The sequence below is a fragment of the Hyla sarda genome, chromosome 12 (genome assembly GCF_029499605.1).
Source record: "Hyla sarda isolate aHylSar1 chromosome 12, aHylSar1.hap1, whole genome shotgun sequence".
Classification (NCBI taxonomy): domain Eukaryota; kingdom Metazoa; phylum Chordata; class Amphibia; order Anura; family Hylidae; genus Hyla; species Hyla sarda.
Window position 1 is genome coordinate 83,468,145 of NC_079200.1, and position 26,501 is coordinate 83,494,645.

Here is a 26,501-nt window from a genome sequence, read left to right on the forward strand (position 1 = left end):
AGCTACAGTGCCATGGGTTGCAAACCTCTTGATAATGTTGTGCACTGTGGACAATCTCCCTGGGCATGGACGGAAGAGAAAAATTGATGAATGGTGTCAATGCAGGATAGTCTGGATGGTGGATTAGCAGCCCCAAACAAGTTCCAAAGATATTCAAGCTGTCCTGCAGGCTCAGGGGGCATCAGTGTCAACGCAAACTACCGTCGACATTTAAATGAAATGAAACGCTATGGCAGGAGACCCAGGAGGACCCCACTGCTGACACAGAGACCTAAAAAGCAAGACTACATTTTGCCAAAATGAACTTGAATAAGCTAAAATCCTTCTGGGAAAACGTCTTGTGGACAGATGAGACCAAGATAGAGCTTTTCGGTAAAGCACAACATTTTACTGTTTACCGAAAACAGAATGAGACCTACAAAGAAAAGAACACAGTACCTACAGTGAAATATGATGGAGGTTCAATGATGTTTTGGCACTCACCACTGGGATTTCGTGAAAATACGTAGCTTTATTTCAGACGTGCAGAAGCATGGAGGACTAGGCGTCCACACTAATCCTCCATGCTTCTGCACTTCTGAAATAAAGCTACGTATTTTCACGAAATCCCAGTGGTGAGTGCCTCCTACCTCTACTGTTAAAGTCTCTATGAACTGCATATCTTTGAGGATTGAGCACCCGAGACGGGATTCGTATACTGTGTCTATCATTTGCATCACCTTTGCTGTCCACCTATATACATTGTGGGACTGCTTTGTCGACGCTAAGCTGTGCCGGCTTTTCCTCCTTTTGCTCACTGCAATTATGTTTTGGGGTTGTTTTGCTGCCTCTGGTACTGGGGGCCTTGACTGTGTGCAAGGCATCATGAAATCTGAGGATTACCAACGAATTTTGGGTCACACTGTACAGCCCAGTGTCAGAAAGCTGGGTTTGTGTCCGAGATCTTGGGTCTTCCAGCAGGACAATGACCCCAAACATACGTCAAAAAGCCCCCAGAAATGGATGGCAACAAAGCGCTGGAGAGTTCTGAAGTGGCCAGCAATGAGTCCAGATCTAAATCCCACTGAACACCTGTGGAGAGATCTTAAAATTGCTGCTGGGAAAAGGCACCCTTCGAATAAGAGAGACCTGGAGCAGTGTGCAAAGGAAGATTGGTCCAACATTCCGGCTGAGAGGTGTAAGAAGCTTATTGGTGGTTAGAAGAAGCGACTGATTTCAGTTATTTTTTCCAAAGGGTGTGCAACCAAATATTAAGTTAAGGGTGCCAATAATTTTGTCCAGCCCATTTTTGGAGTTTGGTGTGATATTATGTCCAATTAGCTTTTTTTCCCTCCCTTTTTTGGTTGAGTTCTAATACACACAAAGGGAATAAACATGTGTATAGCAAAACTTGTGTTACTGCAATCCTTTTCTGTGAGAAATACTTCACTTTCTTGAAAAATGTCAGGGCTGTTAACATTTACGGCCATGTGTGTGCATAATAATTCATTCTTTATATATGCTTGGGGAGAACATGTTCCTGGTAAGATACACAGAAAAAAAAAAAAAAAAAATATATATATATATATATATATATATTACTTTTGACCCTGGATAGAGCATAGTGTCAAGAGTATGTAGAACACCGAGCTCCACACTCTTATTCCTGCATGTAAGACCCTGTTGTCATCCCAATCTAGTACTTACATTTATTTTCCCTCCTTATCGCCCTCATCGCAGCAGAGTGCCGTCGGAGGAGCCACAGGTGGTTCTTTACGTTGAGAGAATGCCATGGGCTGTGACTCGTTCCCTTACCGCCGCCGTACTAAAGTATTCTCCTGGCCGGTCGCCAGCCCTAAAAGTCAAACATTACCTGCCAGAGTGCATTAGGCGGGTGTCAGTGATGTCCCAGGGCTCGCCGTCCCATAAACATCCAGTGAAATTATCTCTTGGCAAGAGGCTGGCGGCCTTGTGCTCCACAGCCGTCACTCAACTTTATGTGTCTGTGTGTTTTAATGGGCAGTACAACGGCAAAATACTCTGAACTCCATCAGAAAGCACTTCTCCAGAACTGGGACCCTGCTCAAAAAAATGCAAATGCTGCTCCAAAAAAGCTACAACTTCTCTCCCTTTTTATTAATTACGCTTTTTAAGGAATATTTGGAGTTCAAGCCGTGGTATAAATCCATGGGAAATCTTATCCTTGGCCTCCCCGTGCTGGCTGCTTTGTAGAACTTGGGCTAGTCATAAATTATTGTGTCCACGCTGAATTAATGGCATGAAATTTACAGCCGGTCAGTGATGGAGCCACTCCTGCAGACTATGAACATGTTTCATAGATTTACATTCTGCGTTCTGGCCCCACAGCCTCTCGACCACCCTTAGTTTCACACCGGCCACACCAGGGCTATGTTCAACAGTAATCCAGAGGCTTCTATCCTACAGAATAAGGACAAGAGCTCATGGGTCACTGCAATGACAGTAACATGAGTTACAGTTTATCTGTTTTGTAGGGTTTTACTGATCAGAACATTAAAGGGGTACTCCGCTGCAAAAAACATTTTGTTTATTCAACTGCTACCAGAAAGTTAAACAGGTTTGTAAATGACTTCCATTTAAAAATCTTAATCCTTCCAGTACTTATCAGCTGCTATATACTACAGAGGAAGTTGTATAGTTATTTTCAGTCTGACCACAGTTCTCTCTGCTGACACCTCTGTCCATGTCAGGAACTTTCCAGAGCAGGAGCAAATCCCCATAGCAAACCTATCCTGCTCTTGACAGTTCCTGACATGGACAAAGGTGTCAGCAGAGAGCACTGTGGTCAGACAGAATAGAAAGAACTTCCTGTGAAGCATACAGCAGCTGGTAAGTACTGGAAGGATTAAGATTTTTAAATAGAAGTAATTTTCAAACCTGTTTAACATTCTGGCACCAGTTGATTTAAAAAAAAAAATTAGCTTCCACCGGAGTACCCCTTTAAATAGTGATTCTGATATAGGGGCATAGCTGTAGAAAATCCAAGAACAAAGATACCATACAAATGGGCACACCCAAAGTGAGATAAGATAAATAAAATAATTTTATTGCAGAACAATCACAAAAAGACAGACATTTAAAAACACGTAAAAAGCTCAACACAGAGCCACCCTACGAAACAGGGGGAAGCCAATATGGCCCCCTCCTGGACTACCGTACTGTATACAATGTAAAAGATGACCCACTGTCAAAACAGGGAACCACTAAGATGAACAAAGTGCCTACACACATATGGTAAATAATACAAAAAATGCTAAACTTACTGTGTGACAAGCAAATCAAACCATATCAAAGTGACATACTAAGGAAAAAAGTATATGCATGAAGTGAGATAAAGTAATGCTGCCCTTAAAGGACATCTGCAGCATTATAAAATGTATCCCCTATGCACAGGATAGGGGATAAGTGTTGATCGCAGGGGGTCTGACCGCTGGGACCCCCGCGATCTCCTGAACGGGGCCCTGCATTAGCGCTCAGTGAGAGCACTAATGCGCGTAGAGTCGACCTAGAGAACGCTGCCTCCCAGCCACTCCCATAGAACTACATGGAGGAGGCATGTCAGCCGCAACGTCATGCTGCAGCCGACATGCCTCCTGCACGGAAGAACTGCGGCAGAGCCGTGGCCCTGTGCAGGAGATCGTGGGGGTCCCAGCAGTCGGACCCCCTCCCCCTTGATCAAACACTTATTCCCTATCCTGTGTATAGGGGATAAGTTGTTTTCGGCCACAGATGGCCTTTAAGCAACGGATACTAGCAATAGAAGAGGGTTAGGTCAAGTATCAAGATAGTGGTCAGTGGTACGGTGTCCACTAAGTCCCCATGCATTCCATTGCCTACATGGTAACTTCCTCAAGGGCGCAGTGTCACACAGTCAATTTTGTATTGTTTACCATATGTGTGTATAGGCACTTTATTAATCTTAGTGGTTCCCTGTTTTGACAGTGGGTCATCTTTTTCATTGGATACAGTACGGTAGTCCAGGAGGGGGCCATATTGGCTTCCCCCCTGTCTTGTAGGGTCGCTCTGTGTTGAGCCTTTTAAGTGTTTTTTTTTAAATGTCTGTGTCTTTTTGTGATTGTTTTGCAATAAAATGATTTGATTCATCTTATCTCATTTTGGGTGTGCACATTTGTGTGGTATCTTCTTTGCTCTCGGATTTTCTGTAGTATGTTTTATATATCATTGTAGCACCCCGCTTTACATATTAGGCTGAGCCCCCCTTTTTTCTTTGTTGGGGGCATAGCTGTGATTACCACACAGTTATTTCATTATAGGATTTCCATTCATTCTGGGATTGGAAATGGGGCTGTGACAACCACTACATTGTATTTTTGGGGGAGATGATTTTAGGATGGGGCTATAACATCCACATTCATTATATTATTTAGTTATAATTTGGTATGATGGTGGCATCATCATTCTTTATACTTTTACATATGTGTGGTAAGGTTACCATCATCCCTAATATTAACAGATCCCCTGTGGCTGGCATGATGGGAATTTGTAGTTTGAAACTGCTGGAGAGCCACATGTTGTGGAACACTTTTCTAGATCAGTGGTCTCCATCCTGTAGCTCTTTGGCTGTTGTGAAGCTGCAGGGAGTTCTCGTTTCATATCAGCAAGAGATCCTCTTGTTGCAGAACACTGATCCTGATTTTTTTTCCACAACCAGCAGAACAAGTCCAGGGCCGCCAGCTCTTAAGTAATTAAGTGCAATTAAAGGGCCGGCGTTGTCTGTGAATTGCAGCACTTTCTATTTATTTCAGGTAAAACCACAAGGATGGGGGCGGGGGGTGCAGAGAAAGCTGCTGATTGTCTTCTAATCCGTCTCTAACCCTTGGCTGACATCTCCAGGAGATAAGCTCCACAGAATAGCGGTCTGATTTAATAAATACACATAATTAATACCTTCATCCTTGTGGCTGTGTCATTATTTGCGCACATTCTCAACAGGTAGTTGGCAGCAGAATAGACGGGGGCCGGCTTGCATGAAATGCTCACAAAAGCCTCCAACGTGTGGACTTTTATCCGCATTGTCCTCGCCTCTTCAATGTCAGAGTAATTGGAACATAAGTAAACAGGAGAGAATCCAGACAACGAGACGCAAGTTTACTGGAAGCCGTTCTCAGACAGCAAGTCTGAACATCATGTAGTGAAGTTGGGGCCATTGGGGACATGTTACCTCACAAATGTGTTCCCCTCCCTGTACCTTATATACATTTTAATACACCTGTCACTAAAATGGGATCACCAAATACAATATCTTGACATATGGATGATGCATTATGGATTAATCTGTCTGATTGGAGCAGAAACGTGAACCATGAAGACAGCATGCTGTATGGCGCGAACATGAATAAAACATAACATTTTTATTTGTGTAAAAATGCTGTAGAAATAGTCTAATAAAATTCCACCTTATAAGACAAATTATGGCGCATGGTTGCTGATGGTTACCACACCACATTGAAGCTTGACACTCCCTCTATAATAGGAAACACTGGCCTCCGATGGGAAAGAATCACAGCAGTCAGGAACTCAAAGAATCAGAGGGATGAAAATGCAAAACTAGGGTCAAGCTTAGCGTAAGCATGACTTCTGAAGTGACTCTGCATCTATTATACACAATATAAATGTATCTACAATACATCTGGTTGCAGCGAATCTTCCCCTTCAGAGGCCAGCGATTCCTCTTCTCTTATGTTATGTTAACAGCTGCAATCTGTGTCTCACAATGTCGATTGGTTAAGTGACATTTGAAATCCTCTTAGTTCCCCTCTTACATACAGATCTGCACAGATCTGTGTTTTCTCATTGTTAGAGAAGCGGAATTACCTCTGAGCCCTTCTGGCTGCGCTTGCAATGTAAGGTTTTTCAGACAGTGGCATAATATTTGTTTGTGACATGACAATAAGTAACATCTGGTAAGAAAAGTATTGTTCAGAATTCAGCAACCTGTATAGCCTGCAGATCTATGGGGTCAGGATGATGACTCCCCAGAACCTGCAACCCCCATGACTCATCCATTTGCCGCAACCGCAAGCATCCTTCTCTGATTAACATTCATTGCCCAAGAATGCGTAATAATTAGGTTACTGTGCAGTATAGACGCCACCACCGTGGAGGAAATGCTCCAAGATCCTCCTCGGGTAACCCCCTGGTTGCAGTCTGGGTGGGATTCACACCAATATACTCTATATACTGTTGCCACAAAGGAACTGTGGACCCCCCAAAGATGAAAAAGTACCTACTATCACAACCTTATCATAAGCGGTGCTCCTCCATCTTCATAGAAAGAATATACCAGAGGAATTCAAATAAGGTGGAGCCTGTCTCTTTATTGCTTGTGACATATCCATAAATGTGTGTCATTTTTGGTTAGTTCTTACTTTTCTTGACTTTGCTTTCTCTTTCAAATGGGCCTAGTATATAATTCTCCATCTCCCCCTCCCCCCCTCATCATCAGACCCTTTTCTGACCGGGTATGGAAGTTTTATTCTTCATGTTTGGTGTGGATCCAGTTCTTCTTGATTTTTTGTTTTGTTTTGAGAAGGTAGGAACAATAAAAAAAACATTGTTTATTCACACGGGAGTGCATCCACAGTGTATTTGACGCCACAGATGTGCTGCCGGCACACACAGTTATAGCAGAGTATATAACACTCTCTTCTGCTGCTGCCGTAGCTATGTGTGTTCGCTCGTGACTGCTGTTGGGAAATCCGTAGATGCGAGTGGACACACACAGAGCTACAGCAGCAGCAGGGAGAGTGCTCTGCCGTAACTCTGTGTGCCGGCAGCGCATCTGCAGTGTCAAATACGCTGCGGATGCACTCCCGTGTGAATACACCCTAAACGTTTCCTACAGTGCTCAGCTGCAATGTGTGTGGAGATTTTTAAACCCTCTATTCACTTTCATTGAATTTCTGAACTAAACCCCTATATAAAGTAAGTAACGTGTAAACCCCAAGTATTGGGCATGGAGGAGATATGAGGTTATAACCCTCCTGATCAATGTCTCCCTGTCTCCCTAGGACACAACCACTTCAGTGCGAATAGGTCTCATGATGGAAGAGATGATCTTCAACCTCGCTGACACTCATCTGTTCTTCAATGACCTAGAGGTGAGTGTACCACATGATAGACAAAGAGAACATCCCCTGAGGTGCTGGGGAGGGCGGTGATGAGAACAGACCACCATACTGAAAACCTTAATATGTATGTGCCCTGTGGTATACCAGATCAGGGTCACTAAGGCTATGTGTCATCATAAGTCATTGTTACAGTTGTATCATTGTTGCACCCCTGTATTATTACTTTTATTATTACATGACAACATTTACAGGGCTGTATATTACTTTTATATATTGAACTGAGTATTTTTGCTTTGTGAAACTATTTCCCTGATGCCCCCTGCAGTGTAAAAAATGGGGGTGGAGGGGGGTTCTTTCTGGTTGTCATAGCTTCACCTGGGGTTGTGCCTACAACCTATGTTATTATTGTGTTTTTATTATTTATGAAACCTCTTCTGTGTAAAGAGGGTAGAAGAAATTTTGGCTAAATTAGTGGGGATTTATATGCTTAGTCCCTTGATCGATAGAATAAGGTAACCCCCCCCCCCCCCCTTACCTCTAGCTGCAAGGAGGAATTTTAGTGGTCGATCAAACATGTGCCTTGTTCTGTGCTCAACTGTCCTTTTATTTACACTGCTAGCCTCGGTCATGTGTTTAGGTAAACCAGGGTCCCCATCCTGGCGATCAGTAGGGGACCCACCTGACAGGCCCCTATCAGATATCAAATAGATAGGTGATCATTTTTTCTGGATTACCTGTTTAAACTTTCATTTTTATTCAAACAAACCTTCTCCGTATATTATAATGTACGGTGCATTTGTGAATTTTCAAACCCTTTCACACTTTTTTACATTTTATGTTGCAGTCCTGTGTTAAAGTAAAAAAAAAAAGTGAAAATGAATTTTAGAAATTTTTGCAGACACTTCTAATTTTTATTTCTACTACTCTCTTAGTTGTTTCTACACATTGTTTGGAGTCACCATTGGTAAATTCAATAGATTGGACATGACCTGGAAAGACACAGCTAATTTCTTTTAAAAACAGCTCTAAGTCTGTCCCCAGGTTGTTTGTGGCATTACAACTTGGCTCCATTCACTTCAATGGAACTAAGCTCCAGGACCACACCCAACCTGGTGACAGACGGGGAGCATTTTTAAAAGAAATTTGCTCTGTTTTTCTATTCCTGGATAACCTTTTTAAACTCCACCAGCTTGGGCTTTATGGTAGAGTGGCAAGAAAAAAGTTTGCAAGAAAGCACATAAAGGAATCTCAGGATGCGAGAAACAATATTATCTTGTCGGAGGACATCAAGATTGATGTTTCTTGCTCCAATTCAAAGCATTATGTATGGAAGAAACTAGGCACTGCTCATCACCTGCCCAATACATCCCTACAGTGAAGCATGGTGGGGCAGCATCATTATGTGGGGGTGTTGTTCAGTGGCTGGAACAGGGAGAATGGTCAGGGTTGAGGGAAAACTTTAATGGAGCAAAGTGCAATTATATTCTTAATGAAAACCTGATCCAGAGTGCTCTGGACTGTTGATCTGTCAGAAGGTAAACCTTTGGCCCAGTCTGTGGCCCTGAGCATCCAACCAAGAGAACACAGAAATTACTTTGGAACAACTTAGAGAATGTTCCTCTGTGACATAGCCACAGCCCTGACTCCAGCCCAATGGAACATGAAAATGGCTTCTACTGACAGTCCCAGTCCAACCTGACTGAACTTGAGAGGATCTGCAGAGAAGAATGGCATGAAATCCCCAAATTAAGGAATGCAAACCTTGTGGCATCATACCCAAGAACATTAGAGGCTGTATTCGTTGCCAGAGGTGCTTCAATTAAGTACCGTATATACTCGGGTATAAGCCAACCTGAATATAAGCCGAGGCCCCTAATTTCACCCCAGGAAAAGTTATTGACTCGACTATAAGCCTAGGGTGGGAAATACATCATACCCCCCATGTCATCATCCCCCCCCCCCGTCATCATCCAGACCCCCGTCATTAACACCCTCATCATCATCACCCTGTCATCATCCCCCTTCATCATCACCGCCTGTCATCATCCCCCCGTTCATCACCCCCCCCATCATCATCCCCCCTTCATCATCACCGCCTGTCATCATCCCACCCCCCCCTTCATCATCACCGCCTGTCATCATCCCACCCCCCCTTCATCATCACTGCCTGTCATCATCCCACCCCCCCTTCATCATCATCCCCTTGTCATCATCCCACACCCCCCTTCATCATCCCCTTGTCATCATCCCACCCCCCCTTCATCATCACCACATGTTATCAGCCCACCCCCCCCCTTCATCATCACCACATGTCATCAGCCCACCCCCCTTCGTCATCACCACATGTCATCAGCCCACCCCCCTTCATCATCACCACATGTCATCAGCCCACCCCCCTTCATCATCACCACATGTCATCAGCCCACCCCCCTTCATCATCACCACATGTCATCAGCCCACCCCCCTTCATCATCACCACATGTCATCAGCCCCCCCCCCCCTTCATCATCACCGCGTGTCAATGTCTGATTTAACAGTGGTCTTCAACCTGCGGACCTCCAGATGTTTCAAAACTACAACTTCCAGCAAGGCCGGGCAGCCATCGGCTGTCCGGGCTTGCCGAGAGTTGTAGTTTTGAAACATCTGTAGGTCTGCAGGTTGAAGACCACTGCGGCCTTCGACATCATCCAGCCCCCCTCTCTCACCCCCTTTAGTTTTGTACTCACCTCCCCTCGGCGGGACATTAGGGTGCGCTGGTCCGGGCCATCTGTGCTGCAGGGACCGTCCGGTGGGGAGGGATAGTCGTTCCGGGGTTTCCATCTTCACCGGGGGGCCTCTTCTCCGCACTTCGGACCCGGAATAGAGACATTGCCTTGACGACGACGCACAGGGACGTTGCTCATGAACTTCCCTGTGCGTCGTCGTCAAGGCAACGTGACTATTCCGGGGCCGTGCCCGAAGCGCGGAGAAGAGGCCCCCCCGGTGAAGATAGACAGCCCGGAACGACCGTCCCCACCGGACGGTCCCTGCAGAACAGATGGCCCGGACCAGCGCACCCTAACGTCCCACCGAGGGGAGGTGAGTACAAAACTAAAGGGGGTGAGAGGGGGGGGGGCTGGATGATGTCGAAGGCCGCAGTGGTCTTCAACCTGCGGACCTCCAGATGTTTCAAAACTACAACTCCCAGCAAGCCCGGACAGCCGATGGCTGCCCGGGCTTGCTGGGAGTTGTAGTTTTGAAACATCTGGAGGTCCGCAGGTTGAAGACCACTGAGGGCGGAGTGCAGTGACTTTAAGGGTATGTACAGTGTACAGTGACTTTAAGGGTATGTTCACACTACGCAATTCCCGCGGAATTTCATGAGCGCAATTTCGCGAACGGAATTATGTGCTGTGAACATAAACATCAGTGTGAATGGGTTTCTGCGAGACCCGTTCACACCGAGGAAATTTCAGAGGCGGAAAATTCCACCGCTGAAATTGTTCCGTGCAAAGAAAGAACATGTTCATTCTTTGCGCGCAAGTCCGCGAACACTGCATAGCCGTCAATGGTGACGGCGCAGTGCCGTGCGGTCCTACCGCAGAAGTATTGCGGCTGCCTCCAGAACGGAATGTCCACTTGCGGAATTCTGCGAGTGGAGATTCCGTTTATAATCCGTAGTTTGAACATACCCTAAAGGGGTACTCCGCTGCTCAGCGTTTGGAACAATATGTTCCGAACGCTGGAGCTGGCGCCTTCACGCCCCCTCCTATAGACTTGCATTAAGGGGGCGGGACTATGATGTCACAAGCTGCCGGCTCCAGTGTTTGTAACTGTTCAAAAAGTCCCATCAAAACAAAGATGGTACCGAAAAAAACTACAGATCACAGCGCAAAAAAATGAGCTGTCATACAAAAAAAAAGTTCTAGATCAGCCAGATCAGCGATGCATTAAAGGGGTACTCCGGTAGAAATTTGTTTTTAAATCAACTGCTGCCAGAAAGTTAAACAGCGTTTGGAACAATCAGGAACTTTCCAGAGCAGGAGTAAATCCCCATAGCAAACCTATCCTGCTATGGACAGTTCCTGACATAAACAGAGGTGTTTTCAGAGAGCACTGTGGTCAGACAGAAAAGAAAGTCAAAAACAAAAGAACTTCCTCTGTATTATACAGCAGCTGATAAGTACTGGAAGGATTAAGATTTTGAAATTGAAATAATTTACAAATCTGTTTAACTTTCTGGCAGCAGTTGATTTAAAAACAAATTTCTACCGGAGTACCCCTTTAATGCATCGCTGATCTGGCTGATCTAGAACTTTTTTTTTGTATGACAGCTCATTTTTTTGCGCTGTGATCTGTAGTTTTTTTCGGTACCATCTTTGTTTTGATGGGACTTTTTGAAGATTTGGAGAGTCAGGAACATGACCATATGACCACATAAGAGTATTGTGTGCCACAATAAAAAATAAAATGGCACTATAGGACTAGTGGTGGTTAATGTGTGCATGATATAGACAAAAAAATAAACACCTGGAGTGCTTCTTCAAACTTTCCACTGTCTTCCCATTATCTCTAACCTGCCAGATGTACATTAGTATTAAGTAGGATGCAGATGGGGATTAATGGGAAAGCACAGGATCAGACTACACAGGGTTTGTATGTTGGTTTTAACCATGTAGACACATAAGTCTGCATAGGAGCTGTGAAAACATTAGAAAATGTTTAATCAAGATCTATTTTAAAGTTGCTCCATACTTCTTTCTAAATGCTTTGGGACTATAACACAATTGGTTGTAAAGGTCAATCAGCCAATAAATGTTAAGATATTTTTTACAGATTTCTGCTCCTTCAGGATTAACATTTGTCTGTGGAGCTGTAGACTATCAGAGATAGACAAGGAGAATATCTGTTTGGTATCTGGGAATCTGTGCCCTTCCAGGCAACTGCACGTTACATATGCTGAGAACACTGACCCGCTGACACAAGGGGGGGGGGGGGAACGTCTGCTCATCTAATTTTGGGAAATGAAGGTTAATGACTTGTACAGGTGGAGAGTCTTATTCTATTCCATCTGCGCAGACACAGGTTTTCACCAGCCAATTAACCTGATGTTTACCCAGCACTGGAACAACATGGCGGCAATCCGTCCTTCCTGCTGGTACCATTACCACCTGTCATTTCCTCATTTCTGGTAATTACACTGCAACCTCCTGTTAAGGTCATAGTTCAATGTGGAATCATCCTGCCCATCCACCATCCATACTAAGTTGTATGTTCTATTCTGGTATTACTGGGGGGGGGGGGGGGGGGGGCAGAACGGGCCCCCTTCTATTTACTGCAGCTGCTGTGTAGCATCCAAACTCTTATTTCAGCCTCTGTCAGGATCTGTATCCTCCAGTTACCTGCAGTGATTTACCCTCCATGTGGTGACAGGCAGTCTGATCCTGTGGTTTCCGTACAATGGGTTGGGCACATCTTCTTGGTATTGCCGCCGTGTGGTCTCATTCTGTGGTTTGTATACCCCAGGTTGTGCAAATTTTCTTAAAGGGGTTATCCACCATCAGGTGATTTTAGTACTTACCTGCCAGACAGTAATGGACATGGGTAGGAAGGATCCATGCTTGTTTCGGAGCTAAACGGTTATGTTCTGTGTCAACCATAATGCTGTGGCTATCTTTTTGTGAACTGGCCATTTCCTTTTGGTGTTCCTTCCCTCCAGCTACAAGTCCCATGATTCCTATTCAAACACACCTGTGCTCCCTTCAATGCAATATACCAGTGTTTTCTATCCAGGGTGCCTCCAGCTGTGGCAAAACTACAATTCCTTGCAGAATGATCTAACTCCCACCCAGTGGTCATCAACCCATTAAAGCAAAGACAGGCTCCTCTGAACCCCTGACTAGGGATGTAATGTCTGGGGCCACACTGCAACCTGGGAAAACCTGAGATGACAGTCATTGCTGTTTAAAATAAACATTAGGGCAAAAATCACAGAAGAATTTTGAGACCACCATAAAACAAAGGTACAGACACTATATTATGAATTACACTAACTTTACAGTCCTTGTAGCATAGTCAAATGAAAAAAAATCCTAGAATACCCCTTTAATATCACCATCATGTAGTCACAGATGGTCAAATTCTGTGGTATGTAAACCCTGGGTTGAACACCTTTTTATTGCAAGGGTATGGTCACAGACTGTCAGACTGTGTGTTTCTATGATTTGTCTACCCTGGGTTGTATACATTTCCTCTGGAATGTTTTATTATTCCATTGTGCTCGGGCTGCAAAAAGTTAAATTACAAACTTTAAGTTCCCTGGGGCACCAATATAGGTCTTCTGTCTTCTGGGCCCGTACTTCTTCCGCATCTTGGAGCCTGACGTGTCACACTGCGATCAGCGTATCGCCGATTGCAGTGATGTCCCGCCTCGGCCAGTGATAGGCTGAGCACAAGTGTCATGTAATGGGAGAAGGCAGGGCCCAGGCCCCTTACATGGCACTGCGCTCAGCGTATCACCGACCAAAGCGGGACATCACTGTGGCCGGTAATACGCTGATCATAGTGACGCGTCAGGCTCAAAGATGCGGAAGAGGACCAGCCAAGAAGACAGCAGACCGATATAGGCGCATCTGGGGAGCTGCAGAAGGTGACTGCAAGTCTATTTTACTTTTTGCAGGCCAGGCACAATGGAATGATAAAACATTGCAGTGGAGTACTCCTTGCCAATTGCTGATAATTCATTCCAGATAAAATCCTTTCTCCAGAAACTGCTTTCCCAATTCAGCAGACATCTGACTTCATAAACATCATCTCACAGGCCAGTGGCTATCCAAGTTCCCCAATACGGAGTCTGCGCTATTACGGTTTTGTTGTACCATATTTTATCTGTTTAGGTATTCTTCTTGTATCCCATACACAGGAGGGCACTGTATCCACTGGGAGCAGAACCAGGAAAATCTCAGGTGATGGACGCAATAGCATTTTATTTTTGGGAAACAAATCTTTACACTCAACTTCCACCCCCCACACATGATGTTGTGTAATTAAAAATGAAGACAACATTTTGCCATTCTGATGGCACAGGTGTCACCTAGCTGCAGCAGCTTCTATTTATCACTGTACATTGCTGACATGTTTGTGAGTTTGTAAATTGCTGGTAATATGATTCAAGTGATACAATATGGTGGCCTTTAGGGCAAGAATCACTGGTTAAGTTGATGTACAGAGTCTGATACTAAGCATTTTTTGTGGCTGCGCCACAAAAGAAAGGTGTTTTACTCAATTCTTTTCTCGTCTGCGGTCAAGAGACCTTTACGTTCTGGCACTTCTAATGAGTGAACTTTATATCAGGAAGACTTTCACCCAGGTCAGACCTGCAGCTCTTTTACTCAGTGCCAGCATGTAATCCAGAATCTTTCCAGCCAAAACTGAAGTCACAATCCGTCTCTGCTGCCAGAGGCATCTGTGTGAGGCATGAGCGCCATCATGTGGTATAATGTAGATAAACTCTCTGTTATCCTGACATCTGCCCCAACAGACACATCCTGCTGCCAAATACCTTCATCACAGCAGAGCGGTTCTACAGATGTCTGGTCCATTGCCGTCACAACTGCTGGAAATGAGATTTTAAGCAGATTGAGGGATCGTCCCAGTTACATCTATGAATTTGGCTGCAGATTTATACAAGAATTTATACAGATTTATTCAAAGAAAGTCATAGGTTTTACTAATGCCTGTTAGAAAGTTGTCCTCTTTAAGGGCTGCTTCATCCTATGTGAAGGAAGTTTAGTCAATGGCAGTGTCTCCTCTCCTCAGGATCCTTGTATTGGATGCGTATCTGGTGTGCCTGTCCTACGATCCTTTTTCATATAACAGCCAAAATTTACGGTACTCTTGGCTGCTCTGGCATGAAAGGAGTTAAACTCCGCTGTGTGTTTCCACCTCTAATGTGATTGAAGTGAAGAGCAGATCTGTGGGGAGTTTACACTGCTCAAACAAACAGCTGTGAGCGGCGAAACTCAATAAGGACCAGCGTATGATTCAGTTACTGAGGAGACACATTATCCTGGGTGGCTGCATAGAAGAGCAGTGCCATCCAGTGGACACGTTCGTAGATGGCGGTCAGGATTGGCTGCTTTGTTTAGTTTACTACACTTTTTACGCATTCTGTTTAGCTTCATGTAATGCTCAGGGTAAAGATGAGCACTAGAGATGAGCGAACTTACAGTAAATTTGATTCGTCTCGAACTTCTCGGCTCGGCAGTTTATTTCCTGCATAAATTAGTTCAGCTTTCCGGTGCTCCGGTGGGCTGGAAAAGGTAGATACAGTCCTAGGAGACTCTTTCCTAGGAATGTATCCACCTTTTCCAGCCCACCGGAGCGCCTGAAGGCTGAACTAATTTACGCAGGAAAAGTTATCAACTGCTGAGCCGAGAAGTTCGTGACTAATCAAATTTACTGTAAGTTCGCTCATCTCTAATGAGCACTTTCAAAGGAGCAAAACTAGGAGTAAACAAAGTCCTTGAATTCACAGCTTCACTTTTTCGAAAATTAAGGAAGATGGTGCCATCGGAGGTCCACAGTCTCATGATATACCATAAGTTTCAGACCTTTTTCCTTTGCTGACCCACCTTCTGTGGTGTCATATAGTAATGGAGACCAGTTGCCCTATCTGTACATAACACTTTTCACTGCTTTCTAATAAATGTTACAATTCCTAACCATCCTTAAGACTGCTGCCTCCTGTCACAGAATGGGAATATTCAAGATGTTTTCTTCTGCTAACTTTCCTCCCTTTTTATATTCTGGTTTGTTCTCCCCCTCTCTGCAACACCCTGCTGGTGGAATCCTGTGTCCAGCCATGTTACCACAGTCATGTTTAGCTTGGTAACATGATTGAGGCAGGCGGTGGGTTATGACGTAGTGTCTCCCCAAGTGTGTCAGTGTTTTATTAGCCCTGATATATGAGCGCTGCTGGTGTCACACACCGCTCTAACAATTCCTTAAAAAATGAGAAAAGCAGATTTCTGTCCACACAAATACCTTTCTCCTTACTTCATGTAGCCTGTAGGAACCAATGTGTGCATAGTGCAGGGGCCCAGCCATGTGCTGCCACCATGGAACACAGCTGAAGACTCCGTTCACCATCATCCACCCCCTGGACACCACAGTACAATAGTGTCGTCTTGCTGCAGATTCCGTGTAGTTTTATTTGCATTTTTCAGGTTTGTCATGCCTTGAACTCAGTTTGTCGTGTTCTGTTTCTAGGAATGTGACCAGATCCACATAGATGATGTTTCCTCAGATGATAACGGACAGGACCTGAGGTAGGAAGCCTGATGATACTAAAGTGTACAGAACGACTGCTGTATACAGCATGGAGTTCAGTTTCACTATAAGACCTCAACATGGTGGTGATGATGGTGCATTATATTTCATTGCCAATAAGCCGCCATTATCCTCTAATAATGTAATACATATTAGAAATTGTCGTTTCTCAAAAACACTGAACTCCCCCTTCTTCTCTGGTCTCACCCCCTCACAGCACATACAACTTTGCAGCAGATGGTTTTCACAGTTCCGCAGCAGGAGCAAATCTCTGTCTGGGATCTGGAGTCCATGGGGGCGTCGACTGGATGAGAAAATTGGCATTCCGCTACAGAAGAGTGAAGGAGATGTACAGCACCTACAAGAACAACGTAGGAGGTGGGTGTCCTGAAGGGATCATTGCATCATTCGCCATATAGCCCCCCTAACCCCATAGCATACATAATGCTACTGTAACCCCATAAAGGTGACAGAATGCAGAGGTTACAGTTTCTCCCAGGCTGTGGGGGGGTTGGGTATATATAGGAAGGTTGGTACAGATCCTATATGTGGGCCTGCAAGTTTCCACCCCCTATAGGTAGTATTGTCAGTTTCCTTATTCACATTCATGCACATTGTATAATATTAACCCCTCATCATACGTTGTCTAGGTTAACGTTGCTTCAGATTATAAGGAGTTAATATTATTAAATGTTGTCTGCTCTGGCTTTGTGCTCTGGGTGGGTATTTATCTCCTGCTCTGATCAGATTGTCTTTACAGATGGAGGGTATTTGCTTCTGCACTCCTTTATTGTGTTTAATTGTTTCTGCCAAATTCTAAAACATGTTAGATGTGATAATTGTTTATTGGGCTCCATGGAGTTTATGGCCTAGTGAGCAAAGTGCTGCGGCTCCTTTATGTTCTCTTAAAATCACATTAAACTTTGGGCCAAAAACTCAATTTAGTGATTTCTTGTAAAAAGCAATTCCAACATCAGCCCCTCATAAGAAGCTGACGTCAGCCCAAGGAAGGGGCCTGTAAGGGGTTAATAGCAATGAATTACCTAGTAACTTACTTTTTTTATTGACACTGTGTCCTCTATACCATAAGCTTCACCACTGTATCCCAGCAATACAGCCTCACTGTACAAAATTGTACAGGATAATGGCACGCTGTCACTTGGGATACAGGACAGTGACCTACGGACATTTGGGGTAGAGGACAATGATGTGCTCTTTGGTCTTTAAAAAAATCTATTGCAGAACATTGTAATCATTTTGATTTCCTATTATCTTAGGTCTGATCGGGGCCCCTAAACGGGAAACATGGCTGCAGTTACGGGCGGAGATGGAGGCGCTGACTGATTTGTGGCTGACACATGCGTTGAAGGCTCTGAACCTTATACATGTCAGGTGAGAGAATGAAAAACAATTCCTCTAGTACAGTCAAGTACAGCAAGAATCGTGATACACTTGTCTTTTTTCTGTGTGTTTCTATCTTCAGGCCGAACTGTGTAAATGTGTTGGTGACCACGACCCAGCTCATCCCAGCCATCGCCAAAGTTCTACTCTACGGGTTGGGTACTGTCTTCCCCATTGAAAATATTTACAGTGCAACTAAGACAGGTAGGTCCTAGCCCGTAAGCATTGGTGAAGGCTGATAACATTGTTGTTCTGGGGTCACAGTATCAGATGTTGGGGTCTCCTCCTGCTGTCATGCAATTGTGTCTATCTTTGCAGGGAAGGAGTGCTGCTTCGAGAGGATAATGCAGAGGTTTGGGAGGAAAGCAGTCTATGTCGTAATTGGAGATGGCGTGGAGGAGGAGCAAGCAGCAAAAAAGGTAACAAACCCCCAAGCACCAGATTCAACCGCAGCCTGAGACTTAATGATCTGGTTCTGTCTGTATAGTAATTTCCAGAAGTTTCCAAAGTAATTTCCTCCAACAAATCCCCTGCTTTACTTGTGTGTCCCCTGATAACAGCGGCTTCCTAAAAAGGCTTTTTCAGACAGGAGCAGCCCTTGCAGTCACCCCAAGCCAGGACAGTGCAGGGACTCTGATCACATACTACCAAAAAAGTGACAACATGATATCAGTACACATAGTAGTGAGTGACATAAGAGCAACTATAGTTAGACCCCCCCTCTTACGCCTAAAAAATGGGTTCTAGACTCTTGGCCAGACAGAGCGAAACATAAACCAGATGTCTGCATTGTGTCAGGTTAGATCCATAGAAAAGAAAGCAAGAAAAAAAATTCACTTCTTTCAAGAATCTGAAAGTAAATGAATATAAAGGGGATGCATAAAGCACTTGAATAGCAACTTCCAGAAATCAAAGCCATTTACCCATGGGTACAGGTACCTTGTGGAAATTCTTTGGATTTTATGCAAATTAAAAAGATATTTAGTGGAGCATAATAACTAAACCTGTGTTATGTCTAAAGATGCACCAGATTTATCAAAAAGCCTGAGCCGAGCCACCAGGATAATTGTGGTGTATTCCTTGACTGCTTTGTGCTGTGAGCAAGTAGGCTGTATACACACAAAGTGACACAGATTTATGAAACCTATTTGACTATAGCAACCAATCACAGCTCAGCTTGCATTTTACCAGAGCAATTTGAGACATTAAAGCTGAGCTGAGATTGGTTACTATGGGCATATCAGACAGATTTTACCTACAACTTTGATAAATATGCCCCATCATGTGGTTCAAGGCATGTATGTCTTGTGGTGCATATTGCACCAGTAATCAGGCACAGTTTTAATAGTAATTTTTAATAATTTTTAATATTTTTTATTAAATACATTTTTATTAAAACACAGTTTTAATAATTCCCTAATGTGTTTCCACAGGGTAATCCACTAAACTTCAGATTTTTACTAACCATTAAAGTCAATGGACAAAATCAAAGTGTAATCGCCTCAGATTTCTCCAGATTATGTGAATATTTTTGTGGATAAGTTTGTTTTTAAAATTTCCTCCACTTTGCTACTGTAAAAGCTGTAGAGATTTCTTCTTGAAAGATCCTGTTAGAACACAGACTGCAGATATAAGGGCCCTGAAGTTCATCTTGTTTATGCTGGGTTGCCTCCATCTTGTTTCTTACCTTTGCTTATTCTCCTGCAGCACAACATGCCATTCTGGAGGATCTCCTGCCACGCTGACCTGGAGGCCTTACGACACGCCCTGGAGCTGGAATACTTGTAGCATGTCCTCCACACTTAGCAGACTATGGACCTCCGGTGCAGGAATCAGGGGCCATTATTGCCCCGAGTGCTGGAGCTGCCTGGAGGCTTATTCCTGAACCCGGACTATTTATAAGCACAAGAGACTTGTTCCAGGCACGGGTGAGGCTCCTCCCTCCACTACTCAATGACCCGGATTTGATGGACAGAGAAGTCAAATAGTTGATTTTTTTTTTCTTGTCTAATTTATGGACTTGTCTAATTTTTGTCCTGTCCTCGCACTCCTTTTACCTGTCAGTCACAGTGGGCGGGGTCACATGGATCTTATTTAATAATTACCGGGAAGCGGTGCATCTTGTACATTAGTTTTGGTTGACTATACCATTCTGATTTTAAGCTATCACTGGGCCGTCTGCAGCACATCTCCTGCAGCTAGCTCTGTTTTTTCTATATAAAGCAGAACGTTGTCCTGGATGAAAGACGTTCAATAAAAAAAAAAAAGAAACATGTTTACATTTTGGGGAAAATAGCACAGTTTTTGTGTTCATTTTCTACTTCAACCATTGATGTAACATTAAAACATGTACCATAGCATTTACTGTGGAATTCCTATTGTGGAAGTTCAAACACAAAACTGCACAGCTACACTGTGATGGAGACTGCATCCAAGAACAAGCCAGTTTAGCTGAAGTTGTTACAAATTTTTTACTAAAACCAAAATATGTAGCCTTGGTTATAAACATCCAAGTATCTTTGTACAGCTCCTATGCAGGCCTGTGTGTGTACATGGTTACAGCCTACAAAAAACGAGTAGTCTGATTCTTGAATCATGTATTGCTCCCTTGCTGCATGCTGTCCTCTTTCAAAGCTCTTTCGAGGCCTTTGTCGTTAGTGATATTAACACACAACAGTTACAGATACACATGAAGATTTCGGAGTCTCCTATGACACCAACATGACTGAACAGCTCAGGATAGAAAAACAAGGGGGAATTTACAAAAACAGTGCAAACTTAGACAGTCTTTGAAAGCATCAGATTTATCACAATGGCTCAGTGGGATGTATACTTACAGGAAACGGGCTCTCTCTATACCTGGTGGTTTCCGGCTGCTTTCAGCGGTTGAGGACAGGCGCTTACATCTGTTAACAGCTATTTTAACTGTTAATCTTTATGAGCAGTCAAATGATTGCTCATTTGTCTTCTAGGGGAACTAAGAAGTGTAAAAATTTTTTTTTTTTAAATATTTAAACCTCTTAGTCGCTGATGCACCTTTTTACAGCAGTCACTAATAATACTTATTCTATTTTAGTGTTTTTGTACTGACCTGCAAAATAAATCTATAATGTTATTTTCACCTTATGCTGTATGGCATAAATTTAAAATGGAAAAAAATTTATGATAAAATGTACGTTTTTTTTCCCCATTTGACCAGCCAAAAAAAAAGGTAATAAAAATTACCCCCAAAAATAAACCCCAAAATGGTGGCATTAATAAGTACAACTTGTCCTTAGTTGGAAGGCAACAATAGAAAAAAAAAATTTAATAAAGGGGTACTCTGACAGATCTTCTTTGAACCATCATCCCTGGGCTGCCAGCAAAAAAAAAAAAAAAAAAAAAAAAACAATCTTACCTGCTGCTGATCCCGCGGTGTCCCGGTATGGCGGCCCCAGTTTTCTTGCGCAGTCGACTTCATTTTGCTGTGTGCGGAAATGTTCAAATTATTAATTAAATTAAAATACAATGTTCTTTAACCCCCAATGATGAACAGCATAAACTGGGTAAAAAAAAAAGCAATAGGGGGTCAGAAAAGGGTGATTTTAAAGACATTTTGTTTATTTATTTATTCATTTGAATAAAAGAAAGCTACCTCAAATAGGAATCCTTGTACTAACATGAAGAATAGATTGAGCATGTCACGTGTTTTGAGCAGTAAGCTCTTAGTTGTAGCATCTAGAAGCTATTATTCACAATTTGGCCAGCCTACTGCTAAAAATAGAGATGAGCGAATTTTTGAAAAATTCGATTTGGCCGATTTGACGAATTTTGTGGAAAAATTTGGTTTGGTCCGAATTTATTTGCGGCAAATCGCTATTAAAAACTGCTATTTCTGGCCTACAGAGAGCCTCAATACGGGTGTAGAACACGCATAGGGTGTGTGCTGGGTTAGTGAAATAATACTGTTATTCATTATGACATGCAGATCAGAGGCATCACTATTAGAATCACTGTCGCAGAGAGGCACAATGGCAGAGCCTGGAGGTGGCATCAGTATGCGGGGACCATATAGTGGCTGAATGACACAGAGTGGAGGTGGTGGAAGCATGAGGAGACCATATAGCCTCAATAGGGGTGTAGAACACTTTGCCTTGTCCTAACGCGTATAAGGAATGTGCTGTGTTAGTGAAATAATACTGTTATTCAGTATCACATGCAGATTACAGGCATCGCTATTAGAATTACTGCGGCAGAGCATCTGGATGTGGCAGCAGGGAGACCATATGTCGTCAAAATTGAAGAGAATAAAGAGGAATTTTATGTAATTTTTATTTTATTTTATTTGAATTTATTTACTTTTTTTGAGTACCCATTCTGGTGAGCATTGAGCTGGCGGTTCTCCACCAGGTGAGATACCACCTGTTCCAGCCCCTGCCTCTCAACGCCCCCCTGACTGTGAAAGTGCAAATGTTTCATTTAATCAGTTATGGTTCATTGTTATCGCTTTATCAATCTTTTTTAAATTTTATTTTAAGATTTAATAATAAAATGTGTGGTTACAAAAGACCAAATTCAACAAGGAGTCACATGTCACATGGCGGCACAATGACAGAACCTAGAGGTGGCAGCAGCATGAGGAGACCATAATCTGACAGAATGACACAGCCTAGGATTGGCAGCAGCAAGAGGAGACCATATAGTGGCTGTATGACACAGCCTGAAGATGGCAACAGCACGAGGAGACAATAGGGCTTCACAATCCCTAAGATTAAAAGATGAATTTTCAAATTTAAATTGAAGATTTATGGTAGCTAGTGCTACCATTAAAATATTTAGGTAATGTCCCAGCAGCATGAGGAGACAAAATAGTGGCTGAAGGACACAGCCTGGAGTTGGCGGCAGCATGAGGAGGAGACCATAGGGCCTCACAATCCCTAAAATAAAAAGATGAATTTTCTAATTTAAATTGAAGATTTATGGTAGCTAGTGCTTTCTTAAAAAAATTTAAGTAATGTACAAGCAGCATGAGCAGACCATATAGTTGCTGAATGACACAGCCTGGAGGTGGTGACAGCATGAGGAGACAATAGGGCTTCACAATCCTTAAGATTAAAAGATACATTTTCAAATTTAACCCCTTAAGGACCAGGCCATTTTATACCTTAAGGACCGGAGCGTTTTTTGCAATTCTGACCACTGTCACTTTAAACATTAATAACTCTGGAATGCTTTTAGTTATCATTCTGATTCAGAGATTGTTTTTTCGTGACATATTCTACTTTAACTTAGTGGTAAAATTTTATGGTAACTTGCATCCTTTCTTGGTGAAAAATCCCAAAATTTGATGAAAAAAATGAAAATTTTGAATTTTTTTTAACTTTGAAGCTCTCTGCTTGTAAGGAAAATGGATATTCAAAATAAAACATTTTTGGGTTCACATATACAATATGTCTACTTTATGTTTGCATCATAAAATTTATGAGTTTTTACTTTTGGAAGACACCAGAGGGCTTCAAAGTTCAGCAGCAATTTGGAAATTTTTCACAAAATTTTCAAACTCGCTATTTTTCATGGACCAGTTCAGGTGTGAAGTGGATTTGAAGGGTCTTCATATTAGAAATACCCCATAAATGACCCCATTATAAAAACTACACCCCCCAAAGTATTCAAAATGACATTCAATAAGTGTATTAACCCTTTAGGTGTTTCACAGGAATAGCAGAAAAGTGAAGGAGAAAATTCACAATCTTCATTTTTTACACTCGCATGTTCTTGTAGACCCAATTTTTGAATTTTTGCCAGGGGTAAAAAGGAGAAAATTTTTACTTGTATTTGAAACCCAATTTCTCTCGAGTAAGGACATACCTCATATGTCTATGTTAATTGTTCGGCGGGCGCAGTAGAGGGCTCAGAAGGGAAGGAGCGTCAAATGGTTTTTGGGGGGCATGTCACCTTTAGGAAGCCCCTAGGGTGCCAGGACAGCAAAAAAAAAAACACATGGCATACCATTTTGGAAACTAGACCCCTCAGGGAACGTAACAAGGGGCAAAGTGAACCTTAATACCCCACAGGTGATTCACGACTTTTGCATATGTAAAAAAAAAAAAAAAATGTTTTACCTAAAATGCTTGGTTTCCCAAAAATGTTACATTTTTAAAAAGGATAATAGCAGAAAATACCCCCCAAAATTTGAAGCCCAATTTCTCCCGATTCAGAAAACACCCCATATGGGGGTGAAAAGTGCTCTGCTGGCGCACTACAGGTCTCAGAAGAGAAGGAGTCACATTTGGCTTTTTGAAAGCAAATTTTGCTCTGGGGGCATGCCGCATTTAGGAAGCCCCTATGGTGCCAGAACCGCAAAAAAAAAAACACATGGCATACCATTTTGGAAACCGGACCCCTCGGGGAACATAAAAAGGGGTAAAGTGAACCTTAATACCCCACAGGTGTTTCACGACTTTTGCATATGTTAAAAAAAAAAAAATTTTTACCTAAAATGCTTGGTTTCCCAAAATTTTTACATTTTTAAAAAGGGTAATAGCAGAAAATACCCCCCAAAATTTGAAGCCCAATTTCTCCCGATTCAGAAAACACCCCATATGGGGGTGAGAAGTGCTCTGCTGGCGCACTACAGGTCTCAGAAGAGAAGGAGTCACATTTGGCTTTTTGAAAGCAAATTTTGCTCTGGGGGCATGCCGCATTTAGGAAGCCCCTATGGTGCCAGGACAGCAAAAAAAAAACCACATGGCATACCATTTTGGAAACTAGACCCCTCGGGGAACGTAACAAGGGGTAATGTGAACCTTAATACCCCACAGGTGATTCACAACTTTTGCATATGTAAAAAAAAAAAAAAAATTTTTTACCTAAAATGTTGGTTTCCCAAAAATTTTTGATTTTTAAAAAGGGTAATAGCAGAAAATACCCCCCATAATTTGTAACACAATTTCTCCTGAGTACGGCGATACCCCATATGTGACCCTAAACTGTTGCCTTGAAATACCACAGGGCTCCAAAGTGAGAGCTCCATGCGCATTTGAGGCCTAAATTAGGGATTGCATAGGGGTGGACATAGGGGTATTCTACGCCAGTGATTCCCAAATAGGGTGCCTCCAGCTGTTGTAAAAGTCCCAGCATGCCTGGACAGTCAGTGGCTATCTGGTAATACTGGGAGTAGTTGTTTTGCAACAGCTGGAGGCTCCGTTTTGGAAACAGTGGCGTACCAGACGTTTTTCATTTTTATTGGGGAGGGGAGGGGGGCTGTGTAGGGGTATGTGTATATGTAGTGTTTTTTACTTTTTATTTTATTTTGTGTTAGTGTAGTGTAGTGTTTTTAGGGTACAGTCACACGGGCGGGGGTTCACAGTAGTTTCTCGCTGGCAGTTTGAGCAGCGGCAGAAAATTTGCCTCAGCTCAAACTTGCAGCCGGATACTTACTGTAATCCTCCGCCCATGTGAGTGTACCCTGTACGTTCACATTGGGGGGGGGGGGGGGGAACATCCAGCTGTTGCAAAACTACAACTCCCAGCATGTAAGGTCTATCAGTGCATGCTGGGAGTTGTAGTTTTGCAACAGCTGGAGGCTCCGTTTTGGAAACGGTGGCGTACCAGACGTTTTTCATTTTTATTGTAGGGGTATGTGTATATGTAGTGTTTTTTTACTTTTTATTATATTGTGTGTTAGTGTAGTGTTTTTAGGGTACAGTCGCACGGGCGGGGGGTTCACAGTAGTTTCTCGCTGGCAGCTTGAGCTGCAGCAGAAAATTTGCTGCAGCTCAAACTTGCAGCCGGATACTTACTGTAATCCTCCGCCCATGTGAGTGTACCCTGTACATTGGGGGGGGGGGACATCCAGCTGTTGCACAACTACAACTCCCAGCATGTACGGTCTATCAGTGCATGCTGGGAGTTGTAGTTTTGCAACAGCTGGAGACACACAGGTTGTGAAACACCGAGTTTGACAACAAACTCAGTGTTTTGCAACCAGTGTGCCTTCAGCTGTTGCAAAAGCTACAACCCCCAGCATGTACGGACAGTGGAAGGGCATGCTGGGTGTTGTAGTTATGCAACAGCCGGAGGCATACTACTTTGGCTGGGGATGCTGGGGATTGTAGTTATGCAACAGCTGGAGACACACTGGTTTGCTACTTAACTCAGTGTGCCTTCAGCTGTTGCAAAACTACAACTCTCAGCAGTCACCGACAGCCAACGGGCATGCTGGGAGTTGTAGTTATGCAACCAGCAGATGCACCACTACAACTCCCAGCATGCCCTTAAGCTGTTTGTGCAAGCTGGGAGTTGTAGTTACACAACAGCTGAAGGTACACTTTTCCATAGAAAGAATGTGCCTCCAGCTGTTGCAAAACCATAAGTCCCAGCATGCCCATAAGTGCATGCTGGGAGTTGTGGTGGTCTGCCTCCTCCTGTTGCATAACTACAGCTCCCAGCATGCCCTTTTTGCATGCTGGGAGCTGTTGCTAAGCAACAGCAGGAGGCTGTCACTCACCTCCTGCTGCTGCTTGATCGCCGCACAGGTCAGTCCCTCGCCGCCGCCGTCGTCGCTCCTGGGGCCCCGATCCCAACATTAACGCCGGGGATCGGGGTCCCCAGCACCAGGGGTGCACGTCCCGCACCCGCTCACATCCTCCGGAAGAGGGGCGGAGCGGGTGCGGGAGTGACACCCGCAGCAGGCGCCCTGAT

General features: G+C 43.5%; 1 protein-coding gene across 6 annotated transcripts in view; it reads left to right on the forward strand.

Moving 5' to 3' along the window:
- Positions 1-21,148, forward strand: part of EYA2 (EYA transcriptional coactivator and phosphatase 2) — a 128,235-nt gene extending 107,087 nt beyond the window's left edge. For 4 of the 6 annotated variants that reach the window (XM_056549156.1, XM_056549158.1, XM_056549157.1 and 1 more), the window contains 7 exons: positions 7,050-7,139; positions 16,359-16,417; positions 16,636-16,796; positions 17,696-17,810; positions 17,902-18,023; positions 18,138-18,238; positions 19,527-21,143. In XM_056549156.1, coding sequence (XP_056405131.1) covers positions 7,050-7,139; positions 16,359-16,417; positions 16,636-16,796; positions 17,696-17,810; positions 17,902-18,023; positions 18,138-18,238; positions 19,527-19,607 — 729 coding nt within the window. In that variant the 3' untranslated portion in view covers positions 19,608-21,143. Of the gene's footprint in view, positions 1-7,049; positions 7,140-16,358; positions 16,418-16,635; positions 16,797-17,695; positions 17,811-17,901; positions 18,024-18,137; positions 18,239-19,524 lie in introns of all 6 variants that reach the window. The other 2 variants (XM_056549161.1, XM_056549162.1) reach the window with 2 other exon arrangements.
- The last annotated feature ends 5,353 nt before the right edge of the window (positions 21,149-26,501 follow it).